This window comes from Musca domestica, unplaced genomic scaffold (genome assembly GCF_030504385.1).
Source record: "Musca domestica strain aabys unplaced genomic scaffold, Musca_domestica.polishedcontigs.V.1.1 4, whole genome shotgun sequence".
NCBI classification, from domain to species: Eukaryota; Metazoa; Arthropoda; class Insecta; order Diptera; family Muscidae; genus Musca; species Musca domestica.
In genome coordinates, this window is record NW_026712328.1 from 4,131,785 (window position 1) to 4,147,202 (window position 15,418).

Consider the following 15,418-nt stretch of genomic DNA (forward strand, 5'->3'; position numbering starts at 1 on the left):
CAATCACTATATTAATGTATTTAGTATTTTTTACTACACGGAGATCAGCTTCGACGGTGTTGCTACATCAACACTTTTTCGATAACAAACTAGGACTTCACAAATTGTCGGCAATTGTACAAAACCCAATTTTTAAAGATTTTATTTTGAATTGGAAATAGGAAAAATTATATAAAATTTAACGAAAGAACTTACAAATTAGCGGGAAACAACGACAGCAAAGTCAGGCACTATGAAATAAGATAAAACATATTAGCTTACACACTTTGCGTATGGAAAATGTTTTCACATCGCATGTTCAACATGCGATAAATTCGAAAAAGTTAGTTAAAAAAATAATTCAATATATTTTCGACACGGAAAGTCCCAGACTTCGTCACTTCACCTTTCAGCCTTTCGGAACCAGAAAGTCCTGAAAAGAACTCAGGAAGAATAGAAGATAAAATAAAAAAAACTGAGTTAGTAGATTGCTGACAACAGTTCAAGTTATGCAGTTTGTTCCAATTTTTAATTCAGCTTTGAAATCATAAAAATTCCAAAAAAGAAAATAAAAGCATTCTTCAACAATTGTATAGTGAACAAAATGCATGACCTATGACTGATGGTAGTAATCTTTCGGGTATCCAAAGTTTCCAGGCTGAACTCTCTTGGGCTGGATCACCAGTATACTGTTCTGTCCGGATATAAACTAACTTATCCAATATTTGTATGTCGGGATATTTGGGTTCGTTAGCTCTATTTTTACTTTTTAACCTATGATAATCGATGTCATCGAAGTAATCAGTGTTCAAATCTATTTCCGGGGCAACTTCTTCTATGACTGTAATTTCGACACAATGTATCTGGGACAATGTGGTCATTGGCCTTTCTTTGACTAATTGAAAATGTAAACGACTGTAATTTGGGCACTCAACGTTCCAGACGACCAGTCAAATCGGGTTGTTTCACTAACCAAAGTAGAGATGAGTGATCAGTCATCACTCCAGGTAACTTCTAATTTTTCTGATGGTTTCTATGGCAGCTAGGCATTCACGTTCCGTCACGCTGTAATTCCTTTGCGCTCTGTTTAATTTGTTGGACATGAATGTTATTGGCTTTTTATTTTCTTCCTTATGTAGCTGTAGAATTGTTTTGTGAAATCAGGATTTGAAAGTATCGGTGCTGTGGTCAATAAGGTTTTAATATTCTCAAAGGGTTTTTTTGCCTCCGTGGTCTATTTAAACTTTTGTTTTGTTGACAGTGTCTGGGAAATAGGGAAGATAATGGCGGAAATGTTTTCTATAAATCGACTATACCAGTCCGAAAGTCTTCTTATTGACAGACATATTTAGGGACTAGCCAGTTTACGATGGCATCGATTTTATCCGGTTCGGTTTGGATTCCTCCGTTACCAATAACATAACTAAGTTACTTAGTTTGAGTGACACAAAAATGACTCTTTTCCACATTGATCGTTAAATTGGCCTTCGAAGTTCTTGGGCGATACGAACTAAAACAGAAAAGTGACTGTTAAAGTCTTATGAGACTATAACTATGTCATCCAAATATCCGAAAATGCAATAGCGTAAAGCTGGTGGAATTATCATGTCAACTAAGCGACACATAGTTTGTGGTGTTGTGCATAAGCCGAAAGGCATAACCAAAAGCTGGTATAGAGGCCTTCCAGATACCGTGAATGCTGTAAGAACCTTTGACACATCGGACAACCCAATTTGCCAATAGGCATCCTTTAAATCTAGCTTGGTGGCCTAGTAAATATACCTTCTATATTTGATAGCGGGTAAGCGTCCTTCTTAGCAACCAAATTGAGCTTTCGTTCGTCTATACATAGACTCACCTTGTTTGGTTTAACTACTAGCTTCATTGGAGATGACCATGCTGACATAGACAGTTCAATAACTCCGAGTAAGAGCATACGATCTATTTCTTGGTACATCAACTCCACTGGTTTCGCGTCCTTGATATCACTATTGTGCTTAAGGCATGAGGTTCGACCCAAACTTTGTTTAGCAAAATTAGGAAATTAGTCAATGGTTGTTTTTAGTTGAGTTTTCTGGCTAGCTGTCAGATGATCTAGAAAATGGTCTTTATCAAAACCAGTAATGTCTTAATTGGATACACTGAGGGAAAAATCCCGTTGCGAAATCAAGCACGTATGTTGTCATTTTCGCAACGACCCGTTGTTATATTTTTCAACAACGGCTGTTGGTGAATTGTGCACGAACGTGCTCAAATTGACACCGAGACGTGGTCAACTTTCGGTACCAACAACAGCCGTGCTTAATTTGTCCATTTGTAATATTGGTAATTGCAGCCGATTACACACGAGTAAAAAATGACAACGGTGGTGCATGATTCACACACGGTCGTTGTCAATATGACACCGGTCGTGTATGAATTATGCACCACCACCTGCATAATGATGCACCACCGTTGTTACTTTGTACACCGACGTGCATGAATCGTACACGATCGTTGCCATTTTAGCAACTACCGTGTATGAATCATGCACCACCGTTGTCATTTTTTTTACTCGTGTGCAATCGGCTGCATATTTACCATTTTTTCCGTGTTATTGAAAGAGAAAGGACGCATTGTGCAAAAAATTTATTGAAAATGAATAATAATTCGCAAGATCCTCAAAATATCATTGGTGAGTTGTTAGAAATCGATGGCAATATTGTTGTGGTTCGCGATACAAACCATTGCAGCAGTCAAGATGCGGAAAACAATGAGGACGATTATATGTTAAGGGAGTTCTTAAAAGGAATAAATATGGAGTCGCTTTTTGAACAATTAAAAGGTAAGTAAATAAAAATGAATTTTTCAGTTAATCAGTGTAATTAACAAAGAATTTTCTTTTTTGTTCTTTTAGCATCACATGTAACATTTCGCAGCTTGCAGTACTTGAAAAAAGAAGATTTAAAGGAAGCAGTGCCACCATTGGGACTGCGTGTTGAATTCAGAGAAAAGCTCTTTGCTTGGAAAAAACGAAAGGTACGTATTATTTGTTTTACAGAGTTGAACTCAGTATTAATATTGTCATAACAATAGCTCGGGATTGATGACGAAACTATGTCAGTTCCATCTAAAATAGGTGAATGGTGGAAACGCAACGAGACACCTGCAAGTACTCCTGGTACTCCCGACACTACAGGTTCGAACTGCTCAAAAGCCAAAGGAATTTTGTCAGAGGTAAGGTAAGAGTAATATTTGTGTAAGCATAGTTAATGTAGTTTTTTATTTAATATAGGATCTAACGGAATTGTTAACACATACCTCGAAGGGGAAACTAGCGCTTGAATGTAGTAGCGTTAATAAGAAATTAAGTGACGAGCAAAGAGATGATATAATTAATATAATTATTGAAGATATTTTAACCAACAATGTTACTCTTTACACTCAAGACTATATGCGCATATTGGATGAAATTTGTTCCGTTTTTCCTCTTGAAAACGAAATGAGGGTAAGATTAACAATATAAACAACGTATCTGATTATGTAGTTTCTTAACTTATAATATGTCTTTATTTTTAGGATTATTATTACATTTCAAGAAAAGGAAAGAACAACGCAAGCGGAAAACTTTATGCCAAGTATAGAAACAAGAAGTCCAAAAGAATAAAGCTTTTGATTTCCGAGCCTAGCACAAGCAAAGCAGCAACTCACACATCTCCTAATTTTTGTAACAAAGATGTTCCCGAAATTGATGAATCAGTTGAAAATTCATTGAAAGCTTCCTTACTAAGAGAATGTAATGATTGGGGATCGATCTGCGAAAAATGGAAAAGATCTTTTAACATACGGCAAAGAGATATAAAAAATTTAAGTAGCCATACATTTCTCCTTGAATGGACGAAGTTGTCCGATGCAAGAGCTTCAGAATTGGTAAGTAGCCATGAGCTATTTATTTGTATATGGATACTAATGTTTCGTTTTAGGTCAACATTGATTTCGATATATAATATATATATATAATTTCGAATATATGTAATTCGAATTGTTTTGTTAAATCAAATATGTATTTATATTGAATTTATGTAATTGGTTTCGTTCAATAAAATACTTTTCAAAAAATGTCGTTTCTTCTACTAAGGGTATAAAATGGAAAAGGAACGGATATCAAAAAATGACCACCATTGATTTCAATCTGACAACGGGCGTTGACAATCCGACAACGGAGCGTTGACAATCTGACAACGAAGCGTTGACGATCTGACAACGAAGCGTTGACAATCTGACAACGGGGCGTGCTCGAAATGACCACGTATGTGCTCATTTCATGCACATCTGTTGTTGAAATCGTTGCCAAAATCTCGGTGTCAAAATGACAACAGCGTGCTCATTTTGACACCAAACGTGGTTGATACACTATCATACACGGATGTGGTCATTTCATACACGGATGTTGTCATTTTTTCTCTGGGTGTATGCAAATTAATTTTTCTTAATTTTCGTCTTCAGAACTATCGAAGGAATTTATAATAGAGGACTTCCAAAAATTTAATCATAATATATAATTAATCCTATATAATTAACAATATAAGTGAGTGGATTTGGCCATGAGGTTTTACTGGAAAAACATCACCCTGACTTACCTAGATATTTTGGCTCTCACTCCACTGGTTGACGCCTCCGGGCTACTTCACTGACTGATCCCTTGTCTAATAACGACCGGCCTTTTATAGGAGAAAGCATGACAATGGTGTACCTATTCCGTTGTACCAATTCCATGGTACGTATTCCGAGGGACCTTTTACGGTGGTCGATGAGCCTAACTGTTTACCAATGATCCTTCATCCACGAGGATAGCTATGTTCAGTTGGGAAATAAGTAGCTTACGTAATACATTTATTACTGTAATTTAACATAACAATTCAAAAATAAAACATACCAAACAACAATATTAGGACGAAAACCAGTGGACCCACTTTCATCGTCACACTGCTTCCCCACGTATACAAAGTGGCACCTTTTCTCTTTTCAATTATATTCCATTGGTGATTGATAAGGACTCGAATCTTTTATCCCGCGACGCATAAAATGCGCTTACGGGACTGCGGAGGGAACCCTTTTTCACAGCGCCTCACGTAGACAGCGTAGACAGATGTGGTATGTCCCCACTCCCACTGGTTTGGGACGATGGGACCATAATCGGTACAATCGTAATGCAAGGATCTCTCGAATTCTCCAACTGGAATTTTCTTGGGAATTGTTGGCTCCGAGACCAAATCTAGCGCATATCGGAGTGACGAAGGGTAAGGTAAGCTTCAGACCGGCGTTGACGACAGATGCTTCGCCTTGTTATAGTTGATATCCCTATATGCAAGAAAAAAATAATTTTGCGACCCGGAGTAGGTGATAATCTACAAAATTTATCTGCTGGTAGAGAGGACACACTAGGAGAGGGTTTGACAGGATGTACATGCACCGGCCGCGCCCTTATTGGCGGTGTCGCAGGAGGCTCCTTATCGGATGAAATGAGAATAGTTTGCACCACCATAGGGGCTGGCCTTGGTCCCATTGGACTAAGCTCACCTGGACGTAATGGCAGTGATTGAACTGATTGTCGATGGCTTGGTCGTGGGTATCTGGGCCATAGATGATTTGAGAATGGATGTCATCGCTGCCGATAGTTTGGATGTTATGGCCGCCGGTGGCTTGCTATGGGTATTTGTTGCACATGAACTGGGTGTTGCGGCCACAATTGGTTTGACCGTGGGCACGATGGCCGATGATGGCTTGGACTTGGTGGTGAATTGGAAGGTTCGGAGGCGGTACACCCGCTTTACCGATTTTTGAGTAATGGAGGAGGTGGGGTTACCGACCTTGGTGTCACCAGGTTTTGGCTGCTCCAATTTGGTGATACGAAACGAGTAGGGTTCCACCAAATCCGGTAAGTTCAGCTTGACTTTCTATTATTGGCGAAAGGTTTGATAACACCCATCAAACTTTGGAGCCAATTTTGCCACGAAATTCCCACAGCTTTCGGCAGGAGAAGTTGTTTCACTAGTACCAGGTCACCGACCGCGGGAGTCCACCTCCGACGTCTGAGATTATAACGACGCTTTTGGTTTTTCCCCACTTGGTCTAAGTTCCGCTTAACTATTTGGATTATATCCTAGAGGTCATCAGCCCGAGCTTGTACCACAAGCGCAGGACTATACCCGGTGGACCCGGAATTACTTAAACTCACGGCCAATGAAATTTCCGATAGATATTCGTCCCATTTATTGTACTGATTCTCGGCTAGTTGGCTTGGCTTGTATACCTGGCAAGAATCGTAGCGTTTAATATGAAGGGAAATGTCACAGGCCAGTTATAGCGCCCACATGTTCAGTTGAAAGTCTTCCGCACTCCTAGGCTTTTAAGGCGTGTCGTCCTCACTGTTAGTGGTTGAAATATGACGGAAGAGCTGTGTGCCAACAATAAATAATCACATCCATCTTATGTCGGAACCATGGACATTGAAAAAGGAGTCCTCCACCACCCGATGTAGAGATTCGTGATGTCGTGACAGGGCATCAGCTTCCATGTTTAGGCAGAACTTCCGACACTGCACCCACCCAATTCTCGGTAGAGGGTAGACGTCCGGCTCGGATCTGCTATCGAATTGGCGGCAATTTATGCACAATCTCTATGTTCCGTTCTTTTTCTGTGCGATGGGTGGTGGCCGTGGATGGTCCATGTATTTCGCTGAGTTTCTGTAGCTTCTATCCCAGGAAGACTCGTATCTTTAACCATTCTTTGGCACCATGCTCACTTACCGTTTGAAGCCCTGGAGCCGCCATCTGTGGTTTGGGTTGGCTCGGGATCTATAGTGCGGCGATGTTATTTCTCCGTTTGCGACCCAAAGCCACACGTTAAGCCGGCACAACTAAGACCGGCTCAAGTTTTCACCAAAAAGTCCAATCACTGTAGCATATCTTCCGTTACACCCGGCATCACCAAGAAACGGAGTTTATAGCCGAGGAAGACAGATACTTCAACTGCCTCCAGAGCCTGTCGTTGGAACCGTCTGCTAAGGTTACGCTAGCAGCATATGGAATACTCAGTGCCTCCTCCAGGATGATATTGGCCAGTTCCTCACTAATGAAATTGCTCGTGGCTCCGGTGTACAGGGGGGGGGGGGTCGATTCGTTGATTGGCGATGATAGCAACAATTATGGTACCTTCAATGGTTAATGTTGTGACAACAGAAGGGTTTTCCTTCCGTTCGAGGGATCCTCTCCCTTTCTATTCCGGAGGACCCCTCTGGCTTTTCCGACGGTGTGCGCCAGCAAGCAATGGTGCGAATGCCCCTTCGCCCACACTTCCAGCAAAAGATCTTCTGAGGGTTTCGGCATTAAGCCTCGAAATGCCCTTGTTGAGAACAACGTCTGCAGGCAGTTCTTGGATCAATGGATGCTGTTGACCTTCTCGTTTTCCTCGGATCAGCTTCGAACATGGGAGAAGACTTTTCCAATAAGTCCTTGAAACTATGAACATATTTGTTCGTTATTGTACTTGATACTTTGCATACTATTCTATTTTCTTTTCCTAATCTCATCTTCCAATTGTTCTAAAAAACAATCCGGCAGATTGTTAATTGTGGGCGCGGAACCAAATACTTTCACCTTGTACATGATAGCAAGCCCCTCCATCCGTTCAACGAATTCTAGAGGGTCACGTGATCCATCATAAATGATGTTCAATTTGCGTATCTGGTCTGTCAATGCACTTGAATCTCTGCCGGCATCAATTGTGCTGTCAAGCCCAAATTATTTGACACAGGCTACTAAGTCCTCTTTTCCTAGGCTATATATTCACGAGTCACGCAAGGGGGTTACCACGCTACCTCAGCAAATGTTTTGAAACTATCTAAAACAATCATATTATCAGGTTTCACCCTCTCAGGTCCCTGTTCGGTGCCACTTTAACGATGACTTTTCCTCCGGTTTTCCTCCAAGTCCGTCACAGAAATTTATAAAGTGACCGAGAGAGCGAAACACAATTTGGATTCTAAGAAAATATACATGGTGTTTTGTTTGGAGTTGATAGTACAACAGTAGAACGGTAGGAGTTAACTATAACTATGGGACTTCTTCGAAGTACAACGGCGACGTGGTTAGGAACTCCGGAATTCCGGAGCTTCCTCCCATCGTGGCCCTGTAGGAGACGCGGATAAGTACTCCCTAGTTCTTTAGCTTCCAGTTGCGGCCTGGATACTTTTTCGTAGCCGGCAGAAGTGCTGGGGACCTAGTATATAGGGCTCCTTGGAGAGTTGAAATATGTGGGCTAGAATTCAAGAATGGGGATACGGGACCGCACAGTATGCTATGTAAATTTCTTCTCTGAAAAAACAATCGATGTGAAGACGAAAGTTTTTATTGAAAGACATTTAAAGTATTTTTTTATACTTAAAATTTTGTCCCTTATCGTGTACAAACAAATAATAACTACAAATTTAAAAAGGTCGCAGTTTTATTTCGCATCTACAAAAATTGTTTTTATTTTCCGCATGTATTTTATAAACGGTTATATAACAGAAAATGTGTCAAGGCTAAGCGTTCGCAAATTATTATTTTTTTTTTCATCACGCACATCTCGAGGGACTATGTTTCGAAACGGTCGACTTTTCGGTTCAAAGATGAAAAACAACCAACCAAAAAATGTATTCGAACAAAAAACTGATTGCTCGTTGGATCCATGCCATCTAGAGCACCATTTATTAACCAGGTAAAAATATCCCCAGTTTCACGTTGCGTAGACAGATCAATCTTATATGTGATGGTTTGATGTCAGCAATAGAAGGTCCTTCAGCACTTCATGAAAGTGAACAGTACTCATGCAAACTACAGGGATATTTAAAGCTACGGCTGCGAGACCTTAAGAACCTAGGGCTACGAACACCATAGAGAATCTACTGGGACAACGTCTCTCTGACTTACATAGATATTTTGGCTCTCACTCCACTGGTTGACGCCTCGGGGCTACTTTACTGACTGATCCCTGGTCTAACCTATTCCGTGGTACGTATTCCTATTAACATCACAGATGTTCTACTGGGAAAACATCACTATGACTTACCTAGATATTTTAGCTCTCACTCCACTGGTTGACGCCTCGGGGCTACTTCACTGACTCCTTGTCCGGCAAGGATAATCGCGAGAGGGAGAACAAAGGACTACAAACACCGCAGAGGCCCGGCAAGAATAAATGCAAAGGGAAGAACCAAGGGCTACGAACACAACAGTGGTCGTAACAGGGATAATCGCGGGGGGTGGATGGAGGGGGGAAACCAAGGGCTACGAACCCCACAGATGTCCCCTGCAAAGGATAATAGCGAGAGAGGAAACCAAGAGGCTGCGAACACCACAGAGGTCCTGGCAGGGTAATCGCGAGGGAGGAAAGCAAGGGCTACAAACACCACAGAGGTTCTATCCCTTGTCTAATAACTACCGGCCTTTTATAGGAAAAAGCATGACAATGGTGTACCTATTCCGTTGAACCAATTCCATGGTACGTATTCCGAGGAACCTTTTACGGTGACCTTGACTTCCTGGTCGATGAGCCTAACTGTTTACCAATGATCCTTCATCCACGTGGATAGCTATGTTCAGTTGGGAAATAAGTAGCTTACGTAAAATCTTTTCAATACATTTATTACTGTAATTTAACATAACAATTCAAAAATAAAACAAACCAAACAACAATATTAGGACGAAAACCAGTGGAGCCACTTTCATCGTCACACTGCTTCCCCACGTATACAAAGTGGCCCCTTTTTCTCTTTTCAATTATATTCCATTGGTGATTGATAAGGACTCGAATCTTTTGTCCCGCGACGCTTAAAATGCGCTTACGGGACTGCGGAGGGAACCCTTTTTCACAGCGCCTCACGTAGACAGAGTAGACAGATATGGTATGTCCCCACTCCCACTGGTTTGGGACGATGGGACCATAATCGGTACAATCGTAATGCAAGGATCTCTCGAATTCTCCAACTGGGTTTTTCCTGGGAATTCTTGGCTCCGAGTCCGAATCTAGCGCATATCGGAGTGACGAAGGGTAAGGTAAGCTTCAGACCGGCGTTGACGACTGATGCTTCGCATTGTTATAGTTGGTATTCTTATATCGAAAAAAAAATGCTGCGACCTGTAGTAGGTGATAGGCTACAAAATTTATCTGCTGATAGAGCGGACACCTTAGGAGAGGGTGTGTCAGGATGTACATACGTCGGCCGAGCCCTTAAAGGGGGTGTCGCAGGAAGCTCATCGTCGGATGAAATGAGAATAGTTTCCACCACCACTGAGGCTGGCCTTGGGTCCTTTGGACTGAGCTTACCCGGACGTAATGGTAGTGATTGAACTGATGGTGGTTTGTTGGAAGTATCCTAATTGTCGATGGCTTGTAGTGGGTATCTGGGCCATCGATGATTTTAGAATGGGTGTCATCGCTGCCGATGGTTTGGTTGTTATGGTCGCCGGTTGTTGATGATGGCTTGGGTGTGCGGGTGGTTGCTACAGATGACCTGGGTGATGGCAGATGATGGCTTGGAAGTGGTGTTGGAAGTGGAAGGTTCGGATGCGATGCACCCGCTTTACCGATTTGTGGGTTATGAAGGAGGTGCGGTTACCAGGCTTTTGCTGCTCCAATTTGGTGACACGAACCGAGTAGGGTTTCACGGAATCCAGTAAGTTGAGCTTGATCTTCTATTACTGTTTGTTACATGGTGGAGAAGAAAAAAATGTTAACATTACTGATGAATGTGAAAGGTTTCATAACACCCATTAAACTTTGGAGCCAATTTTGCTACGAAATGCTACAAGATAGTGTTTCACTAGTACCAGGTCACCAACCGCGGTGTCCACCTCCGACGTCTGAGATTATAACGACGCTTTTGGTCTTCCCCCACTTGGGCTAAGTTCCGCTTGACTATCTGGATTACTTCCTGGAGATCGCCCGCCCATTGCGACGCGTCAATGACCCGGGCTCCACTACCGTTGTATATTGCCACCGGTAGTCTTGGTTCCCGAGCTTGTACCAAGAACGCAGGATTATACCCGGTGGACTCGGAAGTACTTTAATTCATGGCTAATGAAATTTCCGATAGATATTCGTACCATTTATTGTACTGATTCTCGGCTAGTTGGCTCGGCTTGTATACCTGGCAAGATTCGTCGCGTTTAGGATGAAGGGTAATGTCACAAACAATTGCAGGCCAATTATAACGCCCACATGTTCTACTGATAGTCTCCCGGACTCCTAGACTTTTAAGGCGTATTGTCCTCATTGTTAGTGATTGCAATATGCCAGTAGAGATGTGTACCAACAATAGAATAGTCGGGGAATTACTTAGCGTAGCGACTCAACGGGATGTCGTGACAGGGCATCAGCTACCACGTCTAGGAAGCCCTTACGACACCGCACCCACCGAATTCTCGGTAGAGGGTAGACGTCCGGTTCGGATTTGCTGTTTAATTTGCGAAAATCTATGTACAATCGTCATGTCCCTTTCATTTTCCGTGCGATGGGTGGCGGCAGTGGATGGTCTAGGTATTTCGCTCAGTTTCTGTTCAAGAAAATCCGTATCTTTGCCCCTTCTTTTGCACCATACTCACTTACCTTTTGATGCCCTGGAGCCGCAACTTCTCCGCCATCTATGGTTTAGGTTGGCTCTGCTGTCACTATAGTGAGGCTAGCAGCATATGGAATACTCGGTGCCTCCTCCAGTGTGCTATTGTCCAGTTCCTCACTAATGAAATTGCTCGGGGCGGCGATTCGTTGATTGGCGTTGATAGCAACAATTATGGTACCTTCAATGGTTAATGTTGTGACAACAGAAGGCTTTTCCTTCCGTTCGAGGGATCCTCTCCCTTTCTATTCCGGAGGACCCCTCTGACGTTTCTCGACGGTGGACGCCAGCAAGCAATGGTGCGAATGCCCCTTCGTCCACACTTCCAGCAAAATATCTTCTGAGGGTTTCGGCATTAAGCAGGGAAATGCTCTTGTTGAGAACAACGTCTGCAGGCAGTTCTTGGAGAACCATAGAGAATCTACTGGGACAACGTCTCTCTGACTTACATAGATATTTTGGCTCTCACTCCACTGGTTGACGCCTCGGGGCTACTTTACTGACTGATCCCTGGTCTAACCTATTCCGTGGTACGTATTCCTATTAACATCACAGATGTTCTACTGGGAAAACATCACTCTGACTTACCTAGATATTTTAGCTCTCACTCCACTGGTTGACGCCTCGGGGCTACTTCACTGACTCCTTGTCCGGTAAGGATAATCGCGAGAGGGAGAACAAAGGACTACAAACACCGCAGAGGCCCGGCAAGAATAAATGCAAAGGGAAGAACCAAGGGCTACGAACACAACAGTGGTCGTAACAGGGATAATCGCGGGGGGTGGATGGAGGGGGGAAACCAAGGGCTACGAACCCCACAGATGTCCCCTGCAAAGGATAATAGCGAGAGAGGAAACCAAGAGGCTGCGAACACCACAGAGGTCCTGGCAGGGTAATCGCGAGGGAGGAAAGCAAGGGCTACAAACACCACAGAGGTTCTATCCCTTGTCTAATAACTACCGGCCTTTTATAGGAAAAAGCATGACAATGGTGTACCTATTCCGTTGAACCAATTCCATGGTACGTATTCCGAGGAACCTTTTACGGTGACCTTGACTTCCTGGTCGATGAGCCTAACTGTTTACCAATGATCCTTCATCCACGTGGATAGCTATGTTCAGTTGGGAAATAAGTAGCTTACGTAAAATCTTTTCAATACATTTATTACTGTAATTTAACATAACAATTCAAAAATAAAACAAACCAAACAACAATATTAGGACGAAAACCAGTGGAGCCACTTTCATCGTCACACTGCTTCCCCACGTATACAAAGTGGCCCCTTTTTCTCTTTTCAATTATATTCCATTGGTGATTGATAAGGACTCGAATCTTTTGTCCCGCGACGCTTAAAATGCGCTTACGGGACTGCGGAGGGAACCCTTTTTCACAGCGCCTCACGTAGACAGAGTAGACAGATATGGTATGTCCCCACTCCCACTGGTTTGGGACGATGGGACCATAATCGGTACAATCGTAATGCAAGGATCTCTCGAATTCTCCAACTGGGTTTTTCCTGGGAATTCTTGGCTCCGAGTCCGAATCTAGCGCATATCGGAGTGACGAAGGGTAAGGTAAGCTTCAGACCGGCGTTGACGACTGATGCTTCGCATTGTTATAGTTGGTATTCTTATATCGAAAAAAAAAAATGCTGCGACCTGTAGTAGGTGATAGGCTACAAAATTTATCTGCTGATAGAGCGGACACCTTAGGAGAGGGTGTGTCAGGATGTACATACGTCGGCCGAGCCCTTAAAGGGGGTGTCGCAGGAAGCTCATCGTCGGATGAAATGAGAATAGTTTCCACCACCACTGAGGCTGGCCTTGGGTCCTTTGGACTGAGCTTACCCGGACGTAATGGTAGTGATTGAACTGATGGTGGTTTGTTGGAAGTATCCTAATTGTCGATGGCTTGTAGTGGGTATCTGGGCCATCGATGATTTTAGAATGGGTGTCATCGCTGCCGATGGTTTGGTTGTTATGGTCGCCGGTTGTTGATGATGGCTTGGGTGTGCGGGTGGTTGCTACAGATGACCTGGGTGATGGCAGATGATGGCTTGGAAGTGGTGTTGGAAGTGGAAGGTTCGGATGCGATGCACCCGCTTTACCGATTTGTGGGTTATGAAGGAGGTGCGGTTACCAGGCTTTTGCTGCTCCAATTTGGTGACACGAACCGAGTAGGGTTTCACGGAATCCAGTAAGTTGAGCTTGATCTTCTATTACTGTTTGTTACATGGTGGAGAAGAAAAAAATGTTAACATTACTGATGAATGTGAAAGGTTTCATAACACCCATTAAACTTTGGAGCCAATTTTGCTACGAAATGCTACGAGATAGTGTTTCACTAGTACCAGGTCACCAACCGCGGTGTCCACCTCCGACGTCTGAGATTATAACGACGCTTTTGGTCTTCCCCCACTTGGGCTAAGTTCCGCTTGACTATCTGGATTACTTCCTGGAGATCGCCCGCCCATTGCGACGCGTCAATGACCCGGGCTCCACTACCGTTGTATATTGCCACCGGTAGTCTTGGTTCCCGAGCTTGTACCAAGAACGCAGGATTATACCCGGTGGACTCGGAAGTACTTTAATTCATGGCCAATGAAATTTCCGATAGATATTCGTACCATTTATTGTACTGATTCTCGGCTAGTTGGCTCGGCTTGTATACCTGGCAAGATTCGTCGCGTTTAGGATGAAGGGTAATGTCACAAACAATTGCAGGCCAATTATAACGCCCACATGTTCTACTGATAGTCTCCCGGACTCCTAGACTTTTAAGGCGTATTGTCCTCATTGTTAGTGATTGCAATATGCCAGTAGAGATGTGTACCAACAATAGAATAGTCGGGGAATTACTTAGCGTAGCGACTCAACGGGATGTCGTGACAGGGCATCAGCTACCACGTCTAGGAAGCCCTTACGACACCGCACCCACCGAATTCTCGGTAGAGGGTAGACGTCCGATTCGGATTTGCTGTTTAATTTGCGAAAATCTATGTACAATCGTCATGTCCCTTTCATTTTCCGTGCGATGGGAGGCGGCAGTGGATGGTCTAGGTATTTCGCTCAGTTTCTGTTCAAGAAAATCCGTATCTTTGCCCCTTCTTTTGCACCATACTCACTTACCGTTTGATGCCCTGGAGCCGCAACTTCTCCGCCATCTATGGTTTAGGTTGGCTCTGCTGTCACTATAGTGAGGCTAGCAGCATATGGAATACTCGGTGCCTCCTCCAGTGTGCTATTGTCCAGTTCCTCACTAATGAAATTGCTCGGGGCGGCGATTCGTTGATTGGCGTTGATAGCAACAATTATGGTACCTTCAATGGTTAATGTTGTGACAACAGAAGGCTTTTCCTTCCGTTCGAGGGATCCTCTCCCTTTCTATTCCGGAGGACCCATCTGACGTTTCTCGACGGTGGACGCCAGCAAGCAATGGTGCGAATGCCCCTTCGTCCACACTTCCAGCAAAATATCTTCTGAGGGTTTCGGCATTAAGCAGGGAAATGCTCTTGTTGAGAACAACGTCTGCAGGCAGTTCTTGGATCAATGGATGCTGGTTGACCTTCTCAGCTTCGAACATGGAAGAAAACTTTCCAAATCTTTCTTCATCTCCATCACGTCCTTGAGACTATGAAAACCACGCCGTCCGGTATACCATAAATACCCTGGCAAGGCGTTGCGGAAAATCCCTTCAAGTTTTTGTTCGTTGTTGCAGTAGGTACTTCGCATAACGTTTTGAATACATAGGGTATATTCTTTGAAGGTCTCACGTGGCTTCTATTTCCTATTTCTAATCGTA

The 15,418-nt window shown here is 43.3% G+C and overlaps 1 protein-coding gene across 1 annotated transcript; it reads left to right on the forward strand.

Moving 5' to 3' along the window:
- Positions 1-2,274: 2,274 nt before the first annotated feature.
- LOC131804168 (uncharacterized) lies at positions 2,275-4,837 on the forward strand. The gene is made up of 6 exons (XM_059126647.1): positions 2,275-2,803; positions 2,876-2,997; positions 3,055-3,195; positions 3,254-3,466; positions 3,538-3,860; positions 4,813-4,837. Exons 1-6 carry the CDS (start codon positions 2,500-2,502, stop codon positions 4,835-4,837), a joined length of 1,128 nt encoding a protein of 375 aa, XP_058982630.1. The 5' UTR covers positions 2,275-2,499.
- The last annotated feature ends 10,581 nt before the right edge of the window (positions 4,838-15,418 follow it).